This window comes from Mesoplodon bidens (assembly GCF_964165515.1).
Source record: "Mesoplodon bidens genome assembly, chromosome: 2".
NCBI lineage: Eukaryota > Metazoa > Chordata > Mammalia > Artiodactyla > Ziphiidae > Mesoplodon > Mesoplodon bidens.
This window is the reverse complement of record NC_138177.1, coordinates 78501535-78515290: the sequence shown is the minus strand read 5'-3', so window position 1 is coordinate 78515290 and position 13756 is coordinate 78501535. Positions and strand designations below refer to the sequence as shown.

The following is a 13756-nucleotide window of genomic DNA, read 5'->3' as shown; positions in this document are numbered from 1 at the left end:
TAGCACAGGGAACTCTACTCAGTACTCTGTAATGACCTATATAGGAAAATAATCTTAAAAAGAGTGGATATATGTATATGTATAACTGATCCACTTTGCTGTACAGCAGAAAGTAACACAACATTGTAAATCAACTATACTCCAATAAATTTTTTTTAAATATTATGAAACAGAAGCCAGCAGCATATTAAAAGACTAATATATCAAGACCAAATGTTATTTTTGTTTTTGTTTTGTTTTTTAGGATTGTAAGGATGCATCAATTTTAGGAAATCTATTAGCATTGACCACCATACTAATATGTGAATAAAGAAAAATCATAGGGTCACTTTTGTTGATGTTTAAAAGCCAATTAATAAAGCATTCAGTATTTATTCTAGATATCTTAAAAACTCAATAGAAATAGATATATATTCCTTAACATAATAAAATATATCTCATCCCTAAAGCTAGCACAATGCTTAATAAGGAAACAACTGAAGAATCCCCCATTAAACTAAGAAAAAAGACAGGACTCATTATCACCACTATTATTTAATATTTTCTGGAGATATTAATCAATACAATTAGACAGGAGAAAGAAATCAGAGATATAAAAATAGAAAAGGAAGTAATTATCATTATTTACAAATAATATGATTGCATGACTAGAAAATCCAAGAGAAACAACTGAAAAATTATAAAAACCATTACAGAATTGAGTAAGAGAAGGTAACTGGGTATGAAATTAATATTTAATCATCAGTTACCTTTCAGGTGTGAAAAACAATGAAGAGTTAAAAGATATAATGAATGATATAAATTAAAATGATATAAAGATACAAACATAAAAGATGCAATGGGAAAGCGCTAATATTTTCAGCAGTGACATACAATATTAAATCCTCAGAAATAAGCTTAAGAAATGGATGAGACCTTTATGAAAAAACTTCTAAACATGGCCGAGCTACACACGTATCAAAACACAAGAGTTTTAAAATGGTAAGGAATATCATGTTCTTGGATCAAAAAAACCAATGTCACAAAAATTTCAATTCTAAGTTAAAATATAAACAGAACATAACCCAATTTTAAAAATACCAGTAGGTCTTCTTGTTGGTAGATGGTGGGAAAGGAGAGACCAGATAAGCAGATTATAAAAATTAGATAGAAAATTAAGTTAATAGAAAAATTCTGAAAAAGAGGGGGACTAAATATTAAAATATTCTAAATCTATAAAAATGATTAGACATTTAAAAATATTAACAAATATAAATTACTGTTTTCTAGGAATTAAAATATAAATCTTGGGCCTCCCTGGTGGCGCAGTGGTTGAGAGTCCGCCTGCCGATGCAGGGGATACGGGTTCGTGCCCCGGTCTGGGAGGATCCCATATGCCGCGGAGCGGCTGGGCCCGTGAACCATGGCCGCTGGGCCTGCGCATCCGGAGCCTGTGCTCCGCAACGGGAGAGGCCACAACAGTGAGAGGCCCACATACCGCAAAAAAATAAATAAATAAAAAAAAATAAAATAAAATAAAATAAAATATAAATCTAAAATTTGTCAGGCACATATATAAACAGAATGAATGTACAGAAATAGGCATGCATACACACAGATGTATTGAATGTATGACAAAGCATTTCAAGTCAACGGTGAAAAGAAGTTTCACTCAACTAAAGGTACTGGAATGACTGGTAGACAACTTGAAAAATTAAGTTGGTTCTGTACCTCACACCTTCCACCAAAATAAATTTCATGAAGACCAAAAACTTTAACGTAAAAAATGAAAAAATATGAATACTGGAAGAAACCATGGGAGAATTTTTTCAGTCTTGGGGTGGTGATGGTCTGTATACATGTCACATAATTATATGAAAACAAAAAGATTCCTGCAAAAACTACCATAGGCAAAGATGAATGGCAAACTAGAAAAATATTTCTACCTTCTATCACAAAGGACTAATTTTTTGAGTGTATAAAGAGCACCTACAAATCAATCTGAAAACACCACCAAAGACATCAACCCAATAGGAAACGGGCAACTTTATGGAAAGGGAGAAACAAATGTCTCTTGAACATGTAAAAATGTGCTTAACCTCGGTCATGATAAGATAACTATAAATTAAAACTACATTAAGGCCATTTTTCACTTCTCAAATTAGCATCATGTTGTTGGCATGGGTATGAGGAAGCATTTCATATGTTGCTGGTGGAAAGGTATGCTGGTGCAACCTCTATGGAGGAAAATATGGCAACATTTCTCAAAATTGCAAATGCATATACCCTTTGACCAGCAATGCCATTTCTAGAGATTCATCATTTGCAAAATGATGTATGTACAGGGTTGGGTTTGGAAAAGAAAAGATTGGAAATAATCAAAATGCTCACTGATGGAAATCTATGTCAATAAATTCACATAATTATAAACACTGTGCAGCAATTTTTAAAGAGGGGAAGCGCTTTATGTACTGATATGGAATGGTCTCCATGACATACTGGTAAGTGAAAAAAGCAAAATGTAGAACATCATTCATTGTTGTTATTATTGTTGTTTTTTAAAAAAGGAAAAATAGGGAATTGCTTATATATGCACAGAATATCTGTAGAAGGGTCCACAACAACAAAGCAACATTGGTCAATAATAGATCACTGGGGAGTGGGTGTAGGAAGAAAACTTTTAACTGTATACCCCTCTCTACTCTTTGAATTTTAAACCCTATGGATGTAATTACCTATCCAAAAATCCTATCCCATTGTAGTTTGGTTATAAACTACAAAAGTGCTTAAATATATTTTTAACATCTACACAGAGAGAGGATTTTTTAAAATAAAAATATTTATTTTATATACATAGCTCTGCAATTTGCCTTTTTCTGACATGATGGTATATTATGGACATCTGCCTTTAGGCCCATATTTATAGAACTCATTCTTTTTAATATATAATATTCTATTGTATAAATTAATCAAAATTTATTCAACCATTTCCCTTTTGATGAAAATTCAGGTATTTTCTTGGTTTTGATTTTTGTTCAGTTTGGGTTTTTTGACACGAAAATAATTTTTCTTAGCTAAAATTAGAAGATATAATGGTAAAATAATAAAAATATTGGAAGAAAATTATAACCTCAGCCTGAGGGTAACTTACTTAAACAATAAAGGAAACACAAATGACTTAGGAAGAGAAGTATATTGTATTTAACTACATACAAATGTAAATTTTCCTTATGGAAAAAAATAAAGTCAAGAGACAACGAAGTGAAAGAAACTATTTGTTAAAAAAAAGAAAGAAAAAATGGCAACGGGTTAATATCTCTAATATAGAAAGTTCCTAGAAGTTGATTTTTTAAAAAACATGCAAAGAATATGAACAGGCAATTCATAGAAGAGGAAATACTAATGACCAATAAATATATGAAGAGATCCTCACCCTCACTAGTCATAGTTTCGAAGGCAAAACAACAGTGAGGTCTAATTTTTTATCCATCAGATTGGCAAAAATGTAAAAGATAATAACCAGTATTGGCAAGTCCATGAAGAAATGTACATTAAATATTCTTGCTGAACATCTGAATCTCAACCATCTTTTTAGAGAGCAATCCAATAACATAGTAGAAAAAAAATTTAATGTTCATATTCTTTGACCCAGCAACCCAACTTAATTTAAGGGGAAAAAATCTGAAAATATAGCCTTTAGTGTCTCTCTATGACTCTTCTCTCTTTCTCTTTTCCCCTATCCTCTCTTCAGTACACCTCATTTAATTAACTGTGTTACTTCCCAGCCAGCTGGACTCTCATGTCCAAGCCCTCCTCCACCTCCATCAGACTCTAGCCAACCGAGGCTACTGCCTGAAGCAGGGGGATAGTCTTGGATCCCTGTAAGGCCTTGTCTAGGAGTTCCCCTTGTGCTTTCAGAAAAGTGAGGCCAAGGACATCGGCAGAGCCAACATCTGCTTCGAGTTCCTGGGGCTCTTGACAACATGCAGCACCTGGCAGAGGCTGCTTTGCCCTGGCCATTCTGCTGGCAATTGTGGAGAACAAACTTGGTCGTGAGGACAGACCATCCCGAGATCCCCAGAGCAGAGACAGCCATCAGGGAAAATCCTGAACTCATGAGGAATGGATCCCATGATTTTTTTCTGGTGGGGAAGAAAAGGACCCATTCTTCTTGACACTAATGAAAGGGTGAAAAATATAGTTTCTTTTTCTTTTTTGTTAGAACTAATACTATTGCCCTCCCCACCATTCTGCCTCTGCTATATGTTGCAAAAAAGCCTGGTAATCTGGCCCTCAGGCTCTTACACACTATAAATTTATGAAATCCAGTTTTGACATCTAGATACTACAATATTTGTCAACTTTAGCAACCCACTTAACCACTCTGTGCCTCAGTTTAACTGTAAAATGGGAACAATAATACCTGTCGCTAGGGCTATACCAAAGATTAGATGTATACAAAAGAAGTTCCAGTTGAAGAGTAGAAATAAAATATAAACCAATTCTGAATTAATGAAGAACTGGGATTGCAGATCTCCCTCAGATACGGGTATAGCCTGTAGGCTACTCTTCTAAGAGGGTGGTATTTAATGTCTATGGAGCAGCCCTCATCTCTGCCTCAACATTTATATGTGAGTGAATTTAGATTACCATGTATACACCCGGCTTCCATGGCTAACACTTCTCTTCCTATTCCAGGATGAATGCACATCCTCAGCTCAACTTCCCAGGAGGGAAAGCAACTGTGTAGCTTAAAAAAGAAGAGGCTGAGGTGGGTATGGTGTTTTTGTGCAAGGACAAGTCTTGAGACTGTTCCCCTGAGACTAGCTTGGAGCAACTGAGACTTAAATAGGATCCTGGGAAAGATGGTATCAGTGAAATATCATCTCAGTTGGTGTTCACCATAAACCAAGCCATGGCATTGGACACTGAGACCTACCAGTGGTGTGCCAGAGGCCAGAAGCTGGATATCTGCCTTCAGGGCCATTATTTCTCTGTTTGAGTCACAGGTGGTCTTCTGATATCCCCAGTGCCACCAGGTGGGACAGTAAGCAGGGTCAACAGCTAAGGACAGAAGTAGTTATTTCAGGTCCTGGATAGGCAGTCTCCTTGGAGAAGAGTCCTTCCCATTACTCAAATCCTTTTCCATCACTCCCATTGGCAAATGCTGCCTTTCCTCAAAGCATGGATACAAAAGTATCTCATTTTGTCTTTAATTTAAAAAATCCTTCTGAGGTAGCCATCCCATTTTTACTGACACTGAGACTGAATCACAGCAGGAAAAGCAACTTATCCGAAGTCACTCACTGAGCAGTGCCAGTAAAAGCAGAAAGGTCTGGAATTTAGGCCTCCTGATTCCCAATTCAGTCTCTCAGAGATGTGGCTATATTTCTAAATATAGGCACTGCACCTTCAGGCTGGGAAAGAAAGATGGATAAAATGGATAGTTGTCTTAAAGAGCATTTAGTCATAAGAAATAGAAACCCACTCAAATTGCCATAGATTAAAGGGGGAAAAATAATAAAGAAGAAGTATAGCTAGCCCTCATGAGTTCTGGTTTCTGGAATCAGAAACCAGAAAGCCAAAAGAACCCCAAACAGTTACTGTCTCCTCTCTGGGACAGCAAGTCCTCCCATCTCTGCATATTTCCTCATTTTGTGCATGCTCCCCTGCTCTGTTACTACTTTGGCACAGCCTAAATATGGCCACTGCAGCCTCAGCTTTATGTATATGACTTCTTCATACTCCTAGACAACGGAGCAAGTCTTCAAAACTGAAAATTATGTTCTACTTAGAATTCTATACCCTATCAAACTACCAATCAAACGTGAGGAAAGAAAGAAGACACTGTCAGACACACAGTGACTCCAAAAAAAAAAAAATTGCCTTTCATATGACGTTTCTTAAGGAGCTACCAGAGGATGTGCTTCAGTAAAGCAAGAAAGTGAATCGGTAGAGTGGATAAAATGGGATCCAGGAAACAAGAAATCTAACAGGGGGAGGGGATAAAGAAATTCTAGAATTAAAAAGGGCCAAAAAGGGCAGTTATTCCTGAAGAAAGCAAAAGATACAGGACTCTGAAAGACCTCTAGGGGGTGAAAATGGAATTGACAGATCATCTCTCTGATGGCCCATGACAGATCTGACGAGGGATTAAAGATATGGATATGGAAAACTCTGCCTGTTTGAAAAAATTAAGGTGATCATCATCTCCAGGGAAAACACTAAATTTTACAAAAGGAAACATAATCATAGCACACAACTTGGCTCTGTAATAAGTAACATTTACGGAATCCAAATTATGAAAAATTGACTAAAATTTATAATATAATGATTTTTTTGAAAGATGTAGAGAAGGGTAGGGGTTTAAGAGAAACATATCCTCATCTTCTGTAACAGAAAATCAATAGACAATGTCTAAACTATCAAGAGTGGTAATATTAGCATTTTATGTAGGAAGATTGTAAAACACCTCAGAGTTGATAGTGGTTGTCTCTGAGAATAAAAAGACACTGCTATTACCTTTTATGAACTTTCAAATACTATCTTTTTGACTTTAAGAAAAATAGATGTAAATTACACCCACCCAGCCCTAAATAAAAACCTGTCCCACAGCCTTTTAACAAATGTTTTCATCATCACCTACGGTTACTAGTTAATCCAAATTTTCTACTTCAGTCTAGGTTGATTTCTATTTTCTTCCTTGCTTCCTGGTGTCTTCTCATCTGACCTAACTAGCTTAGCGTTCAGCACTTCCATTCTCTTCCTTATCAAACTCTCATCTTCATTGGCTTCTGTGACTTTGTTCCCCCCTGGTTTTTCTACTTTTCTGGCTGTTCTTTTCTCTCCTTCTCTGCCTGTTTCCTCCTCCCACCTCTCAAACATGAAAATTCATTCCTCAAGACTCATTCCCCACTCCTTCAATCTTTTCTCTCTACTATCTCTCCCAATTTCTGATCTACTCTCATGATTTAAACCTGCACCTCCTGGGACTTCCCTGGTGGTCCAATGGTTAAGCCTCCACACTTCCAATGCAAGGGGCACGGGTTTGACCCTAGTTGGGGAACTAAGATTCTGTATGCCATGTGGTGCAGCCCCCCCAAAATTTAAAAATACAAAATAATAAAGTCTTGGCAACTCCCTGGTTATCCAGTGGTTAGGACTCAGCGCTTTCACCAATGTGGGCCCAGGTCAAAAAATAAATAAAAAATAAAGTCTTTAAAAAAAGAAACCAAATCACTCAAAATCAAACCTATCCTCCTGAGACCATTTTTATGTCCATGATTCACAGTCAAAACCTTGGTTCCTCCTTTTTTCTCTTCCCCCATCCAGTCAGTTACTAAGTACTACTAGTTCTTTCCCACATTCATTCCTTTCTTTCCAAAGGTGTTTTCCAGGTCTTCATCATCTCACACTTAAAATATTCCAATAGTCTCCTAAGTGGTAAGCCCCAGATCTCAAATCTGCCCATGTTTTACTCATCTTTATACCTCCCACACCTACCTCAGAGCCTGGCACTGAGCTATTGCCTAGTAAGTGGTCTATCAACTAGATACTGTCTCTGCCTCTAATCCATAGTGCCACCAGACATCTTTCTGAAACGCTGATTTGTACATATCACCCCAGAGTTTTAATGGCTTTTCACTGTCTGTGTGACAGTAATTAGCCTGGCACTGGAGGCACTCTATGAAATTTCTTTCTACTACTTATGTGAATACTCTGTTCCAGTTGATCTCACTAATGGAAACTCCTCTTTCATTCATCTAAACTTACTGATTGCATAACCCAGGCACGGTGCTAAGTCTTGGAGAATAGAATGGGAGTACGACGAAGCCACTGCCCCTTATAATCCAGTATTGATGTTCTCCTAATACACCTTAAGTATTTCTACTTGTGATGGTTCTAAGATAGAAAGCCTTTATCATCCTCTCAGCATACTTATTAGAGTCAATAAATATGGATGCTCACCAAACGTGGAAATAAGGTTCCTTTCGGAACCTGACACTAAGAAGGCCAAACAGGTAACAGATAATATCAATAAGCAATGTCTACCATTTACTGTTTACTGCGTGCCAGGCATTGTGCTAAGTGATACATTATTTCATTTAATCTTCATGGCCTTTTGAGTTAGGTACTATTCTTGTCCTGTGACAATCAGGCTCAAAGGTAATTTGTGTAAGTTCACTCAGCTAGGAAATAATGGACAAAAATCCGTATCTATTACAAAACCCAAGATTTTATTTATTTTTAATTAATTAATTTTTGGCTGTGTTGGGTCTTTGTTGCTGCACACAGGCTTTCTCTAGTTGCTGCGAGTGGGGCTACTCTTCGTTGCAGTGCGCAGGCTTCTCATTGCGGTGGCTTCTCTTGTTGCAGAGCACAGGCGCATGGGCTTCAGTAGTTGTGGCACGTGGGCTCCAGTAGTTGTGGCTCACGGGCTCTAGAGCGCAGGCTCAGTAGTTGTGGCACATGCTCAGTAGTTGTGGCACACGGGCTTAGTTGCTCCACAGCACGTGGGATCTTCCCGGACCAGGGCTTGAACCCGTGTTCCCTGCATTGGCAGGCGGATTCTTAACCACTGCGCCATCAGGGAAGCCCCAAACCCACGATTTTAACTTGGACTAAACTGCTTGACCCACTCCAGAAGACGGTTTTTAAATGAGACTTGGAGACACCAAGGTAACTAAGCTATTTTAGCTGTCTCTCTGGCAAGACTTGAGTTCCTTCAAGGTAGGCCTATTTGCATCCCCACTGTGACACACATAGATTCTATATTTATTTATTGCCACTTATGTACGTCATCATCACCACCCACAAATGTTAAAAAATACTTATGTGGGCAACGGATTATACTGAGAGGTATCCTTGGGGATCATAAAAAAGATGTCCTGAGATTATGCAAAAGGAGGTATTAGTAATTTCCAAAACTCTCTCCTGATCCACTGATTCTCTCCTGAACCAGAGAGTGAACTACACAGTACTGGGATTGAAACAGGACACCCCAAGTTTGGCCACAGTAAAGGTGCTCTCAGTTCAGGCTTCCTGCAAGAAAAGGTCTGGATGATGCTGGTCACCAGCCTGGTGGCCCTTCAAGGTATGTTCAGAAGAGCTTTTAGCACCCCAAGAAATGAGGGTGCTATACCTTTAACATCTTGATTACTCTCCAGGAGAAGGGTGGAAAGGAAGCCCAGAGTGGGACAGGGAAATGCTCCTTAGGCCCTGGCTGTCCACATGAAAACATCACACCAGTATGAGGGCAAAATCAGTCCAAAGGGACTAAAGACTTCATACTAACTAGGGGATGATAGATGAATCAGACTTTCCATTGGGTAGGAGGTCACACCTATGAGGAAAGAAAGCCTGTGGGAGAGGCAAGCAAATACAAATACCTCTACTTACTGGATGAACAGAGGGCTACAAGTTGAGGCAACAGATGTTTGGCTATAATGTGAAGATGAGCAAGGCAAGAAACAGACTTGGTCTGGAGGTGGGTTTTAAACAATGCAGCTCTTCAGCAAAGGTTGATGGCCAGATTGAGTATATAGAACACTTGTAGTTGAGTCCTCTGAGCATCATTTATCAATGTCAATTAGTTTTCCCTATTAGATAAAAAAGATATTGGAACTTGCAATGACTTGCTATTACACGTTTGCATCATCAGTTAACTGATGCAGGTTTTTGCCTCTCCTTGGCATTCTTAATTCCAAGCCTTATTTAGGCCTTCCTCAATTCAATAACTACCACTGTGCCACCAGAATGTAAGTTCTATACGTGCAGAACCTTTGTCTTGTTTACCCCAACCGAAAACAGTACCAGGCACATAGCAGGCTCTTAATAGATTTGTTTAAAGAATTTGTATGACAGGTTAGGCTTTCCATATGGTGACTCTAACCTCATGCAATGCTTCCAGGTAAATATTCCCCAATTACTCACCAGCAAATGGGTATAAGGAGGTTAAATGTTGCCCCAGTGCATGGGAATTAATACAGGACCTTCTCACTCCAAAATCCGTGCTCAGTGATTATCTACTACATGCTAAGCACTTTTTCTCTCAACTCCATCACCACTCTCCCCATTCTGAGATTGCTTCCTCCCATTTCCAGAAACAGGACCACCTAACACTCCCTTATTCCAGCCCCTTAACTACAAACTATCAAAGGAAAACAAAGACCACATCTGTGATTCTTGGCAAGCACCTGACAAATGTAAGCCTACTCCAGTTTTCAGGGAGAAACTGGTGAATATCAAGCAGTCTGACCCTTCAGACATAATTCTTTATTGAATCTAAGTCTTCTCAGATGGTTAGGCTATTTCATTGGCAAAATCAATTTTATTTCTTCATACATATTAAAAACTCTAAAGAGAAAAGGAGATTGGGTCTAGCCATACAACCTACTATTGACTCCCAAGTTATGCGAGAGGAAAAAATCTCTAAGCTCTTTTCCCTTTTCTAGTCAGGTGAAGAGAATGAACCATTCCTTTTATCACTCTTCCCACCTCAAGACTCAGCAGAATTATGGAAGTGGTAGTGTTCAGCAGAACAAAAGCGCACACATTTTCTCAGGACCAGAGAAATCATGTAGGTCAAGTTATCATGCTTACATGTGATGAAATGAGGGAACTTTCCTGGATCTCTATGCCTCCCTCAGCTCATGAAACTAATTTCAATGAGTATCCCTGTCCTATCACTGTGCTAGCCACTCAGTGCTATACATGGAAAACCTACCTTGAACTTGTTGAGTGGCATCTATTTCTTCGATTGTCTTACCTTCCAGCAAGAAGAGATCAAAGGCTGGCTTCTTTCCCACTTGCATCAGAATCAGGTAGATTTCACAAGATCACAACTGCAACTTTAAGCAGTAGATACAACACATACAATACCTCCCCTTCTTTCCTTTCCCATTCCCTCTAGTCATAAGGGCCTATCAAACACACATCCCAGGATGAATTACATCAGGTATTTTGTTACTATTCTAAGTCTGTAGCATAAAACAAACTTTCCTTTTTCTTTCTACAGCTTTGTAAGCCTTGTGCCAGAAGAAACTTTAAAAAAAAAAGTTATAGAGGGACTTGCCTGGTGGTCCAGTAGTTAAGACTTCGCCTTCCAATGCAGGAGGTGTGGGTTTGATCCTTGGTCAGGGAGCTAAGATCCCACATGCCTCGTGGCCAAAAAACCAAAACATAAAACAGAAGCAATATTGTAACAAATTCAAAAACGACTTTAAAAATGGTCCACATCAAAAAAAAATCTTAAAAAAAAGTTATAGCAAGATAAATCTGACACTCTTTAGCTTGGCATCTTTCACATTACAATATGCATAGAGAAGGAAATAACAGGGCACAGGGGAAGAGATGCTAAATATGCCAGGAATCTGGGGAACATAAGATGGGCAAATGAATGTGTTCCCTGACCTCCCCTCCTCACTGCCAGAGCAAACCTAACTTTCTTCCTATCTCAGTCACCAGAAAATAACAAAGCAGCTCTCACAAAAGCAGCTGGTGTACAGTTCTCACTCAAATATTGGATAAGTGTGTTTTTGTACCCAAGAAGAACTTTTCCTCCCTCCCCTCCAACAAAGTAAAATAAACAAGTGAGTCAAATAAAATGAGAACACCAATGTTTTTGGAAGAAATTTTTATTTGACACTGTTAAGGGAAGAGAGAGGAAACAAGCAAAGACAGGTAGGATAGGAGAGGAAGAGCACCAGACCCAGTAACTGACTTGGCAGAAAATGAGGAAATGAAGAGACCCTGGTGTTGAACGGCATCCACGTAGCAGTGCTGGAGGAAGAGGAAGATTTGTGCAGACCAGGTGCACCACAGATCTTAACTGTCTAGCTTCAACTAAGTACTTGTCAACCTCTCTGGTCATTTCTCTCTCTTTTTAAAAGTAAATGTCAAAGCAATATCTGCAGCCTTTTCTTTTCTAAATTCATAAATCCTCTTGTCTCTTTGGACAGATAACCTCTTGTCTTAGTTAAGCAGAGAGGTGGGGGCAGGATATTCCTGCTAGGAGGAACTACATGAATAAAGAGGTAGAAACACAGACAATTTAACTGGGGCTAAACTGGCAAGCCATCAAAGGGAAACAGACACCTTACCTGTGATCCTTAGCCAGGACCTGCCAGATGGGGGAGCTAAGGTTTGTGGGACCCGAGAGACAGAAGGCTGAAAGAGATGGGTAAGACCCTTATTAGTGATGGCCTTGAACCTCAAACTAAGGATTTTGGATTTTGTGTCTTATGGAGGTAGAAAGACTAGGCATGGAGTCAGAAGATCTGGATTTAAATTCTGACCCTGCAACGTACCAGCTACTTGTCCTTCGGCAAATAAAGTTTTGAGATGCTACTTATCTGTAAAATGTGGTATTTCCTACTCTATCTTCTGTTTCCACAGGACTGCTCTGAGAATCACATGAGATTCTGGATTTTAAACCCAGAACCACTTGAATTCTGACTCAGAAGTCTCCAAAGCTTTCTCTACTGTACTACACTCACTTTAGTCTTTACCTGTTTTATGTGTTAGTTTTGTTTTTCTAACTAACTAAATTTTAAGCTCACATGAGTGGAGATGTCTTTTACTTTTCACTATTCAAAGACTCTTCTGAAACCACTCAATATTATACAATCACTGGAAGTCTCACACAGAAGCCATGTCCAACTACAGAAAAGGTTTTATCCATTGTGCTATTATGCTAATTATAGTCTACATAAAAAATCTGCAGAAAGGACACATGATTGCTGGCCAAGTTTATCAAGACATTCAAGAGCATTTGACTACTAGCTCTGACTTGAACTAAGCAGAATAAACAAAGCAACAGTAAGTCAAAGGTCCCACTTCTAAAGAATCTATTTATTCTGCTTATCTCAAGATGGTTAAACAAAAATTTGAAATACTTATATATCGGCTTTCAAAGTGTATTGATACCACTGATTTCAAATAAGTCTATAAATGTCCATGCATGAATAGGTAGACTTCTGGACACACATCTTAACCTCAATCTATATGAGTGATTCACAACCCAAGGAATTTGAACCTCTGTGAGGCCATGTAGTTATTTTAAGAGGTCTATGTAAGCATTATCTTCAGTCTGAATAAATAATATATCTTACAAATATGTATATACTGTACTTCAACTGGATATAGATTCTGGTGTGACTAATAAAGACAAACTGATTTAAAAGCATTACTGAAATCATAGCAGCTTTTTGCTATGTGTTCTTTCCATCAAAAGATACTAAAAATACAACTATAATCTTGTTGGGAGCGAGTCTAATAATTTGGGGACCTTAAAAATGGTACATCTTATTAGAAAAGGTAAAGAACGACAAGGCTACATCTCATGATTTACAGATATAAGTGTTTCAGGTGAAAGAGGAAAGGCAACATATAGACTCCACTTCTGTGGACACCATCTAAGTATAATCTGGCAAAACACAAAGTTTATATGTATAAAATTAGAGAGTTGAGTGCCTGTATTTCCACTTATCTGGCAGGTATGAGAGATCAAAACCTTTTAATGTCCATTAGCTAAGACATTTTGATCCTGTCTTGATCCTGGAAAAGATCTCCAGTTGTACACATTGTATTCTACACATTCCATTTTAAACCCATGGCGCAGACCTGGGGTTCCCAGCCTGAGTGCTGAGATGCTGACATTACTGCAAGCTATACTTTCCCACCGTAGGATAGACACCTGTGATATGTTTACCCCACCAAATCTTTCCTCCAACTCCCTACATCAGAACTTACGTTAGATTCATTTTGGAGACTCTCA

At 38.4% G+C, this 13756-nt stretch overlaps 1 protein-coding gene across 1 annotated transcript; it reads left to right on the top strand.

The window, feature by feature from the left end:
• Nucleotides 1-1606: 1606 nt before the first annotated feature.
• Nucleotides 1607-9135, top strand: CD160 (CD160 molecule; the record flags this gene model as incomplete). Its single annotated transcript, XM_081258379.1, is given in 9 exon segments — nt 1607-1661; nt 3969-4031; nt 4678-4679; nt 4683-4730; nt 4733-4783; nt 4787-4828; nt 4832-4975; nt 8942-8969; nt 8972-9135. Coding segments are annotated over 9 exon segments (597 nt in total).
• Between the last annotated feature and the right edge of the window lie 4621 nt (nt 9136-13756).